At 39.0% G+C, this 12,058-nt stretch overlaps 1 protein-coding gene across 8 annotated transcripts in view; it reads left to right on the top strand.

Moving 5' to 3' along the window:
- DYNC1I1 (dynein cytoplasmic 1 intermediate chain 1) overlaps positions 1–12,058 on the top strand; it is a 262,038-nt gene that overhangs the window by 153,380 nt on the left and 96,600 nt on the right. For all 8 annotated transcript variants that reach the window (XM_048838191.2, XM_048838190.2, XM_048838186.2 and 5 more), the window contains 2 exons: positions 831–930; positions 5,143–5,268. In XM_048838191.2, coding sequence (XP_048694148.1) covers positions 831–930; positions 5,143–5,268 — 226 coding nt within the window. The remainder of the gene's footprint in view (positions 1–830; positions 931–5,142; positions 5,269–12,058) is intronic.

Below are 12,058 nucleotides of genomic sequence, written 5' to 3'. Positions count from 1 at the left end.
GTTTACAGGGAGCTCCTGCCATGCATGAGAGACAGCATGGGAGAAAGGGATCATTGTTTGAAAATATAACAAGTGAGTGATGAAGGCTAGAATCATTGGACGATTGGAGGTGGGAAGTGACATCTTATTAGTATGAGAGAGATGATCAGTGGGGTAGGGATAGGCTGAGAATGGTCTTGAAAATTAAGACAAATAGCTCATGTTTGATGAATGGAGAAAGGGGAGCCAGTGGAGGGATGCAAGGGAAGGGGTGACAATCAAAGCAATGAACTAGCAAAATGGTCTTTGCTGCAGAATTTTGAATGGAAATGATTGGGACAAGATTGCAGAGAAGAGGAAGTTGCAGTAGTCAAGATGGGAAATGATGAGACTTTTAGCTGTGTGGGTGGATAGGAAAGGTTGTATCTTAGTGATGTTACACAAAAAAAAAAATTGGCAAGGTTTAGACAAAGCCTGAATGTGAGGCTCAAGATTGAGGACAGAATTGAAGATGATGCCCAGGTTGTAGGCCTGAGTGACAACAAGGTTTTTTGTACACAGTGATTGAGGAAGGTGAATGGGTGAGGGTTTGGGGGGGAAATTAGCAATTCTGCTTTGGGTCAAATATGTACACAAATTTATTTCAAATGCAAAAATGTGACTCTTCTATTACTCCCAGGTAAGATGGCCAGTAAGACTAAATAGCCAGGGACAGGATTATTAAGTGAAGATGACAAGGCTGGGAAAGAGGGAATCGGAAAAGGGGGCAGTCAGAAATCCTTACATTTGTGGTCATGGCAAGTAAGCCCTGGTACCTTAAAGCATACCGTTTGTTGTTTGAATCCACACAGAGATGTTCAAGCCGGAGCCAACCTTTCCTTTAATCGTCAGTTCTATGATGAGCATTGGTCAAAGCATCGTGTTGTCACCTGTATGGATTGGTCTCTTCAGGTAAGATTTGAAGTTGTGAGCCACATGTAAAGCTTTGATTCTGTTTTATCTGGTAAGATTTTGTTTCATTGACATTAGGCATTAGTTAACAATTGGCTCTTAAAGAGCGAGTGAGTGTGTGTGTGTGTAGGGGGAGACTAGTCAGTATATGAATCTGTTTTTTGGTTGTATTTGACGTTAAAAATCATGACTTAATATTTAAACTATGTATTAATAACCCTGCCCAAATGGTAAAACCTCCAGCTTTCCACTCTCCTAAAAACTTCTACCCTACAGTTACACATTTTCTGTACAAAAGTTTGTGGCACATTGAAAGTTTATAATTTGGCAACCAAGTAAAGTAAACACAATTGCAGGCAGGAACAACTAGCACAAAGAATTTAATATTTTGACTGTTTTATTTTTCATATTTAGTGCCTTTAAAAATGATATTGAATGTACCTGACTCTGCCACAGAGATTTTCAGCAGAGCTCTATGAAAACGGAAGGGTCTTACTGAAGACTTTAGACTCCAGCTTGCCACAGAGTACACCAGGTTTTCAGTACTGAGGCTTCCTTCCTACAGGTCTCTGAGATATACAGGAGCAGTGACTAGTTGAAAGGGGAGGAGCAGATGAGGAGGACATGAAGTATCCATGCTCCTGAGCACCTTAGGAGCTCAGTGTGTAAAAGTTTATGTGCTTAAAGTTGAAGTAGATGAGCAGTGTACATGGACAGAATGAGGCAGCGGAATAGGCACCCAGTGATTCTGACTAGCAGTAATTTTCTCTCAATCCTCCTGTACACCTCCTAAGATGCACAGTAGGACTGTCTTTTGTCCCTCCATACCAGGTGACGGGTCTTTGTGTGTAAAATGCTAGTTGACAAGGTGAGGTGAAGCAGTGAATTGGCAGGCAGTTAGAATGAAAGAGGTTGGAAGTCAGGGAGAGAGAGTCCTGCATTAGATCAGGGAGCCCACTTAATTTAGTTTTAATGTGTCACATAGGCCATAGTGCCTTGGTTACATCATACATGATCCAAAATACTTTAGGAACAATGGGATACAATCTCATTTGCATGTGAACAGATTTTTTTCTTCTATATGACTGACTCCCCATGAATCAAATTAAGAATTTATTTCTGTGCTTTTCTACCTAAGAATATAAATTTTACAAGAGGTATGTACTGGCATGTGGGTGGCCTTTAAGAACATATGGATTTAAACAGAAATCAAATATAAGCCTGAGGAAATGCTTATCGTGGTTGTTCACTTGTTCAGGAGCTGGAAATTACATGGAATTCTTATCTGATATTTTCCTAACAGGCAGCTTTTACTGTAGTCCCAGGATAGCAAGATAAAGCCGAGTTAGAAAACTGCCAGATGTAATTTTTCAGGCCCTCAGGCACACAAGCATGTTCTATTTCCTGCCTCTTTGTTCTGGGATGGCCCCGCCCTACCTTTCCCTCCCAGTAGCTTCTGAGTCCTTATTTCTTTGGCATGTGCAGGCTGAGCTATTCTCAGTGCCATTCCACATTTCATTGGGGGTGGGGCACTCTGGCTTTTCTATTTCCTTTGTCATGTACATGTAATGCAGAAGGAACGTGGGCAAGCTTGACATGTCTCACCAAGCAGAGGTTTATGGTACGCTCACACTCCCACCCCGACATTGTGCAAAGCCTAGTGTACCAAACGGTATTTGACCTATCAGGTGAACGCAGAATACATTACTCAATTGTCTGTGATTAGCTGTTCCTGCAAAATATGCTGAAGGCAAGTTAACTGGAAAAAATATAAAAAGAACATTGATGCCTTGATTAAACACATTATCTTGTTCCCTAGTCACTTGTGACATATGGGTCAGGACACGTGGGATCCCTCATACAATTGAAGTTAATCCAGTAGTCCTCTCATTCTTTTGCAGAAAGAAGGATAAAAGTCTTAGGTCCTTACTCGGCTTTTATTCAGGCAAATGCCCAAATAGGTTCAACTTTCATGTAAAAAGGGAGGGAAATCACAATGCTTGGTTTAGAACAAGGTTATATTGGATAATGTAAAGCCAAACACAAGTGAAAAGCTACAGAGTTCAGACACACAGTGCCTGATCCTTCTTGATTCTCATGTGATCACCCCAAAAGCAGGCCAAGGGTGGGACATTTTACAAAACTGTCCTTAATGTAGACAGGACCTAAGTGTGGTGTTTTTGTCCCTGGGCTTGCTCCCTTCAGATAAAAACATTGTCCTATCGCTAAGTGTGGTGTTTGTCTGTGGGATTTACCCTTGCCTTCCCAAAAGGGGGATTGGTGTGCACTCATTGATTGGGGACTTGAGAGTCAGGATTTTCGTCATCAACCCCTGAGAGGTGCCCAACTGACAATTTTCAGAGTGCTTCACCTCCTCTCTCAATAGCAATCACCCCTTCAAGTCAAAACTCCTCATAATGGTGGTTGTCCAATTCAATATGATGCCAATGATTGAATATCTAAAGTTGGGACTAAATTTACAAGTTGATGCCCTCACTATGACTGCAGAATGCTTGCAAACTGATAACTTACAAGACTGCAGTTGTCTGTGCTCAGACAGACTACCATAAAGTCACTTAGAAACCTCCAGTTGTGTTCTATAGGAGAATGAACTAGCCCCAAATAGGCAACTGTGCCTGTAAACAGATACTTAGGTACACAGTTAAGCCATCTTTACCTCTCTCCCAATCCTAGGAGGGATTGGCTGGTTTCTGGTGTAAAGCAGATCAGTCTCAAGGATGCTGTATTAAAGAGCTGTTTCTCCCAGCTCTGCATTTCCCCTGTACAATGGTAAATGGCTTGGAACTAAGAGATCTCACCACCCTTCCTATGTAATGCTGCAGATACCAGAAGAAGAACTTGAGCTGAATCACTCTTGGTAGAAATTGGAGAGGCTTGATGACAGGTCATTCTCCATGAGAGCCCCATTGGTTTGCCCCACTGGTTTTCCAGAACCCACATCTTCTAACCTGGACATACTACAAAGCTCATCTTTTTATCTGGGGCATTTGGATTGAGGGATAGAGTTTTCTGAAGTATATGTATGTGAGTAAGTTGGGGACAAGAACAGTAAATGACTTGTGTTTTATGGGTAGATTATTATTAATATTAGTTATTTTGATCTTGATATTTGATACCTGGGTTTTTAAAGATCGTAAAAATGCCCAAGCCAATTTCGATGGTCACTTATTAGATTAAATTATGAAATACATAAACAAGTATTTGCATAAAGTATTTACATAATGATGTACTCATTCACCCATATGCCAGTTATATATATATATATAAAAATCTACTTTATTACAAAAGAATATATATACAAAATATATATATATATTTTTTTGCTTATTTTTCAGCAAGATTAGGTTAGATTCTTTTGTAATAAAGTAGATTTCTTGTTTTTTCTCATTCCTGATGTAACTGAATTGAAGTAAATGGACTTACATCAGAAATATGTTTGGCTCACTGTACTTAAATTAGTTTTGCTTATGATATTTGAAAACAATATATTTGTAATCAATATAGTCTGAAAGTCTAATTCATCATACATGTTTTCTTTGAGACTGAGTGTACTAGAAAATATGGACCCGGTTCTTCACTGTAATGAGTGCCCTCAAATGCTGTTTGATGGCATTCTTCACTTCAAAAGAGAACCTCAGCATCTTGCAGAATTGGACCCAGTGTGAAGATATTTTCATTTGTTGTTTGAATCTTCTGTACTAGATGCCTTATTCTTATTCTGAAATAAGAAGGAAAAAGCAACTCTCTACCATGCTGAAGACTGTGGACTTCAGAATAAAAGCTGATCTATTGGTCAGAAAGGAACTGTTTTAAGCATTCAGGTTAAATTGTCAGATTTCACTGTAGTAGAATTTTAGTATAGGGACCTGTTTCATAACAAAGTTTGAATATCTGAAGTCTTTAAGTTATACTTTTTAGAGAACTACCTACAGTAAATAATAATATCCTGGTGATATCTGAGAGGATGCTGATATGGAGCCAACAGAGAAATCTTTAAGGACTTTACTAATAAAATATAAAACTAAAATGTAGTTAAACAGTATGTTTGGAGTGGTGTGTATTATTATTAAAACCAGATACTTGATACCACATGTAGTGTGAGAAACGATTGCTTCTGTCTCAGATGATTTCACATAGTTTCTTCATCCCCAAAACAGAATCTAATCCTACTGCATGTTCTCTCATGTCTAGTACCCTGAATTGATGGTTGCTTCTTATAACAATAATGAAGATGCTCCACATGAGCCAGATGGGGTGGCCTTAGTTTGGAACATGAAGTTTAAGAAAACCACACCAGAATATGTTTTCCATTGTCAGGTAAGATTCAATAAGCCATTCTTTTCATACTTGGCAAAATAGAGTTTGCTATGCAACCCATCTGCCTATTGCTTGGATGAAGAGGCCGAGGTTAAAAATAGATAATTTTGGAAAAAGTACAAGCAGCAGTCTAATGTTTTGAGAAAGCATCAATCCTTTAAAACAATAATGCAGCCCTGTCAGGGATTGAGTGTCATTCTCTATTTAAAACAACCCCAAAAGAATTAGTTTATAAAGACTTTGCACTTATGAAGTAACTGTGGTGTACCACTTCCTCATCCAGGCAGCAACATATGCTTTCCCACCCACGTTAACTTCCTTGGATCCTCTGTGTCCCAAGCTGCCTACTCTCACTCCTCTGATGTTCAATGTGATTTTTTCAACTTTAAAATGCATAAATATACACCACATTTCTGAACATTCATTTTGCTGATATCTTGGTAAAAATGACTTAAGCAATATGAGGATTCTTCAACAAATCAAGCTACCATTTAATTTCACTCAATGCTATTGCATGACTAAGCCTCTTCAGAAGTCTATAGATAATTTAAAAATAGTCTGACACTTCATTTCCTTGTGCATGTTTACACTTCTTTCCCCATTGTTTTTCTATTTGACATGACATAGCCTGAAATCATCTGAGTTTTCTGCTCATATGCTCTATTTCTATCAGATTGCCCAAATAATGGAGCATGGCTTGGGCCAAGACTCCAGTCCCTTTATTAATACCCTTCCATTGTAATTATGTTTGGAATCCTGGCATGCAAAAAGCATGTGGAAAAGTTTCAGTTTGTAAAACTTTACAATTGGGGATTAGTAAACTGCAGATTATGCTGTGGTAAAAATTGCTTCTTTTGGAAGAATATGTATTACATGGCTAGCTATGTAAACTGAGTTTCATTTTACATCTTTTTAAACTAAATTTATGTTTGGACTTTCAACATTATCAGATGTAACATAGGGGGAGGGAGTTGCTGGAATTGGAGTAACTGCTTCAACCTGATTAAGTACCCTTTAATTCACGTGTTTTTCTAATTTACTATCCCAAAAGCAACTCCACAAGAAGCCTGGGCCTGCACAGTAAATATGCCATACATATTTTTATCTTTGAAATAAGAACATTTTTTTTCTTGGTATCCTATTTGGCAGTCTGATATGTCCCTTCAACACATCTGAGACCATGGCATCCTACTTATGCTCAGATCATTTTAAGATGTTCATGCAGCTTCATGTTCTAAACAAAATATTAAAGTGAAGAAAATATCCATTGCACATTCAAAAGGAATATGGTTTTATTCAAGTTAATGGCCAGATTCTGACCAGTCCAGTATGGGAAGGGGAAGACCTTCCTGTGAGGGAAAGACCAGCTACAGAGAGAATAATATACCCCATGAATTAAGAATCTGCCAGGACATGCACTTTATTTAAAGCTAAACCAGCTCATGGAAATGAACAAGTATGGAGCCAGATTCATCCCTCTATGGGAAACCATCCCCTCAAGGCACAAAGATGTCTTCAAGATTTGACTAATTGAGTTTCTTCCTACTTCTCCCATAGCAGGGGGGTAGATCTCCTCACTTTCTGCCATGATATGATACAAGCATTGGGTCTGGACCCCTGAAAATCTCTGTCTTTTGGGATAGTCATGTAGCACTGTGCCTTCATGCAGCAACTTGGCAAAATAACCTCTCCTCCAGTGACAATGAGCTCAGATTCTGTGTCTATGGGAAATATTGTGTTGCTGTGCCAAGATATCCACAGCATTTTGATGCTGCTGTTCCCCAGTGCCATTTTAAGTTGGAGCCAAATTTGAACCATGGTTGCTGGGAAAATATCACATAGAATTTCTCCTGTCCCGGATTGGCTGAGCATACCCCATGTGATTTAGAGGGGCAGCAGAAAGCATTTCACTTGGTCTCTTGAATACACGCTGTTTTAGCTGAGCTAACAGATTCAGATGGAAAATACGAAAAAAAATGTATGCTACTCAGAGTCTGGAAGTCAGTTCTCGAGATCATCATGTTGTTATTCTATTAGTTAGTGGAAACTAACTGTGTTATTATTTAGCCTCATATCATATACATTTCAGTTTTGCAAGGGAAACATTCCCTGACTCAGAGTCCTGATTTAGCCAGTTCACTATGTCTTGTACCAGCTATGCCCAGTTTTCCTTCAGATCCAGCTGACACTGTGACTGTTCAGCAGTTATAGGTGAACGTACATTCTTTATTACAGCTATATTGCCCAGGCATGACAAAAGCTCTGCCTTGATCAGTTGCCCCCCACAACACCTCCCTATCCTTTGTCCCTGTATTTCCACATATCTGAGGTCTTGGAAAAACATCCATTGACCATGGGTAACCAAAATGTCCTATGCAGGCAAGACACGTGATCTGCTCACAGCTGTCCTCCCACAGTGATCACATATTAACTTCCACATAGACTCTGTAGACAACACCCTCCCTCATCTTCTACTCCACAGTGATCTTTAAACTCAACCTATATAAATATGTCTATAGTGACTAGAAATACCACCATCTCGATTTAGTTCACCCTGTAGCTATCCAGATATGTAACAACCATTTATGAGTAAGCTGTAACACAAGGACCTATAGGCCTCAGGCCTGCATGACAATTAGCTTAGACTAGCTAAGACTGTGATAGGAAAGTTGTATTTAACCAATAGATTGATCTTAAATCACAAGATAAGGATTACAGTAAATGAGAATGGTACATGATAGGAAAAGGCAGAGTGAGGAACTGCAGAAGTACACTTTTGGAATTTTAGGAAAGCTTAAAAGTTTGTTGAGTTTAACCAAAACTTACATGTACTAACTGCAGGTGTACCATGGCAACTAATTGATGTAAATGCTAATGAGAATAATGTAAATGATTAATTGACCTAGTGAGGATAGGGACTCTAATATTGTTATGTCAAAGTACATACAAGGAAAGAAAGTTGAAACCATCATTAAATATTATAAGATATTGGGGTGGTGGGGGAGGCAGCGTAACTGTCTATGAAAGGTAAGACCTAGCCTGTGGGCAGTGGGATACGTTGGAATGACCATATGCAGATTGCTTCACCTATTCTGGGATTCCCCAAAAGAGATGATGTGAGTGTGCAAGTGTTTCGACATTTTGTATTGGCTCTGTCTCTTTTCCTGTATTATAGTGGTTGTGATCCTGTTGGTTTGACGAACAAATTTTATAACATTGCTCATGAGAGAGCACACAATGGACTGTTTCTCATGTGCTCCTCAAGGTCCTCATTCAGTTGACAACCTCACTACTGTAGCTAATTCGGAAGCAGAACCCTTTCAACTATTGCTTAGTAGATAAAAGCAAATACCCGCTTATCAATCAGGCTACAACACTCTCAGTATGCCTCTGAGATATAGCAGATGCAGGCCAGATATGAACCTTTTACTTCGTGCACTCCACATAAATCAGCCACACGTGTCAGAGTACAACATTAACAGACACAGGCTGAAGCCTTTCTTTTTCTGCATGGAGGAGAAATAGGAGCTTGTGCTTGAGCAAAATATATTGCATATTGAATTGTATTCAATTACATGAAAAGTTTCTAAAATTGTTGTAGTACCTATGAATTTCCTGTGTGTCTATTACCAGTAGGTACATGCTGTGTGGTGATGTTTGTGGAACCTTCACTTTTTTATGTTCTGATCTGACTTTCAAATGTTCAGAGTTTTCAACCTACAACATACTGTATATAACATAAATCTACATTAACAAGGTATTTTTGAGGCAGATGAAGTGAGAGGGAGAGATGGGCTTTTTGTTTTTTGAATTACCCCATTCCTTCCCATTTAAATGCCTTTTTTCTATCCCCTAAACCCAGAATTATATTTAGCTCACTAGTCTAAGTTCTGGTTCTAGTGAACCCACCTGATCATCCACAAAATCACACCTTGCTTTTTGAATTGCAGCTTTGTAATGAGATTCAGAGATGAGACAGAGATTCACATTACAGATGTGAGCGTCTTCAAACTACACAGCCATGCAAACTAGTTCTGAGAAAAAAAATTAATATAGTTATGAACCCATTTCAAACCAAGCTTTAGGAAATACCCCCAGAGATGGTGTTCTAGCATCAGCAGCAGTAGGCTTGTGGAACCTCTATAGGCCATTAATCAGATAAGTGAACTTCCTCTGGACAGGTTTCAGAGGAACAGCCGTGTTAGTCTGTATTCGCAAAAAGAAAAGGAGTACTTGTGGCACCTTAGAGACTAACCAATTTATTTGAGCATGAGCTTTCGTGAGCTACAGCTCACTTCATCAGATGCATACCGTGGAAACTGCAGCAGACTTTATATACACACAGAGAATATGAAACAATACCTCCTCCCACCCCACTGTCCTGCTGGTAATAGCTTATCTAAAGTGATCAACAGGTGGGCCATTTCCAGCACAAATCCAGGTTCTTAAATGATTTCAGCTTTAGAGTAAATTCTGTGAATGTTTGAAATTCAATGTCAGGAGCCATAACCTTACTTCTATATCTTTTCCAGTATATATTAAAGATGGTTATAAGTAAAATTCATTACAATGGGGTTTAAAGCTTTTTAGTGTTTGTTGTTTATTGTAATCTTTTGCAAGACCACTGGAATTGCCATAGCTGATCACATCCATGGTCTGCCTTGTCCAGTATTCTTTCTGAAAGTGGTCAGTACCAAATGCTTCAGTGGAAGGTGTATAATTGCCACAAGGTCAGTTATGCAATAATCTGTCAATAGAGGAGTTTTTTCCTAACACCAGGCAGCTAGGCTAAGGTTTTTAAGAGTGATTAGGCATTGCTGCATTCAGTATTGCAACGCCTAGCTGATTTATGATCCAAAGTATCATTGTCAAAAGGGATTTGGGCACTTGTGGAGCCAAAATCCCTGTGACAGTTTATAAAATTTAGGCTCCTAAATGCCTAAATCATTTTTGAAAATGAGATTTAGGCTTTCAAATCAGTTAGGCATTGCAATGCCGAGTGCAGCAACACCTAAATATCTTCAAAAATCTGAACTTTGGTTGTCAGTTATGTCCTGAAGCATGAGGGCTGATCTCCCCATAACAGACCTGAAGAGCTCTGTGGAGCTTAAAGGCTTGTCTCTTTCACCAACAGAAGTTGGTCCAATAAAGATATTTCCTCACCCACCTTGTGTCTCTTATTTTAGCAATTGTAACTGGTGATTATATTCTTGCTATTCTTATAAACATCTAATTCTTTTTAAAATCCTACTAAGTACTTTGGCCATAGGTGCTGGAACTATGGGTGTGGGGGTGCTGCTGCACCCCCTAATTTAAAGTAGTTACTATCATATACAGGATTTAGTTTCGTTCAATGGCTCTCAGCACCCCCACTATGCAAACTGTTCCAGCGCCCTTGACTTTGGCTTATTTATGTAGTGTGGGTGGCAGTACGTTTCACAGGTCAATTATATGCTGTGTAAAAGTTTGATCATTTTTAAATATGTTGCTTTTTAATTTCTTTGACTATTCCGTTGTTATGTTTTAGAAGGGGAAAGACTAAATAACAACATCCAGCTCACCTTCTCTCTATTATTGATTATTTTATATACTTCCATCACTTTATCTCCTCTTCTCCTTTCTTCAAAACAGAAACAAGACAGTCCTAGTATTTTTAAACTCTTCTGATGTGGAAATCTTTCTTTGCTTCATCATATTTTTTTTTTACCCTTCTCTGGACTTTTTCTCTTTCTGGATATATCCAATGACATGCTGCTGCCAATATTTTAACAAGGGAGTGCCACAAATTGTTTCCTCCATTAGCTCATCATAAATCCTAGCACCACAAGGGTGCATGTGGTGGTAGAAGTAGAGAGACAGGGAAGAATGAGGGACATGAGTTTGTTCATTTGTTTTCCTGTGTAAGCTAAAACGTTTTATTGGAAACCTAACCAAAGAGGAAGGCAACACTCCTTCCAAGGAAACATTTGTTAAATGCTTTTCACATGAGTGTTCTTTGGTAATCACAAATATACTCAAAAAGAAAAGGAGGACTTGTGGCACCTTAGAGACTAACAAATTTATTTGAGCATAAGCTTTCATGAGCTACAGCTCACTTCATCCGATGCATTCAATGGAAAATACAGTAGGGGGATTTTATATACACGGAGAACATGAAACAATGGCTGTTACCATACACACTGTAACGAGAGTGAGGTAAGGTGAGGTGAGGTAAGGTGAGCTATTACCAGCAGGAGAGAGGAGGGAAAAAAAGAAAAAAAACCCTTTTGTAGTGATAATCAAGGTGGGCCATTTCTAGCAGTTGACAAGAACGTGTGAGGAATAGTGTGTGTGGGGGGGGGGAATAAACATGGGGAAATAGTTTTACTTTGTGTAATGACACATCCACTCCCAGTCTTTATTCAAGCCTAATTTAATGGTGTCTAGTTTTCAAATTAATTCCAATTCAGCAGTCTCTCGTTGGAGTCTCTTTTTGAAGTTTTTTTGTTGTAATATTGCCACTTTTAGGTCTGTAATCAAGTGACCAGAGAGATTGAAGTGTTCTCAGGCTGGTTTTTGAATGTTATAATTCTTGACATCTGATTTGTGTCCATTTATTCTTTTATGTAGAGTCTGTCCGGTTTGGCCAATGTACATGGCAGAGGGGCATTGCTGGCACGTATCACATTGGTGGATGTGCAGGTGAATGAGCCTCTGATAGTGTGGTTGATGTGATTAGGCCCTATGATGGTGTCCCCTGAATAAATATGTGGACACAGTTGGCAACGGGCTTTGTTGCAAGGATAGGTTC

This window comes from Caretta caretta, chromosome 2 (assembly GCF_965140235.1).
Source record: "Caretta caretta isolate rCarCar2 chromosome 2, rCarCar1.hap1, whole genome shotgun sequence".
In the NCBI taxonomy this organism is placed as follows: Eukaryota; Metazoa; Chordata; order Testudines; family Cheloniidae; genus Caretta; species Caretta caretta.
Note: the sequence above shows the minus strand (reverse complement) of the source record. Positions and strands in the feature narration are given on the sequence as shown.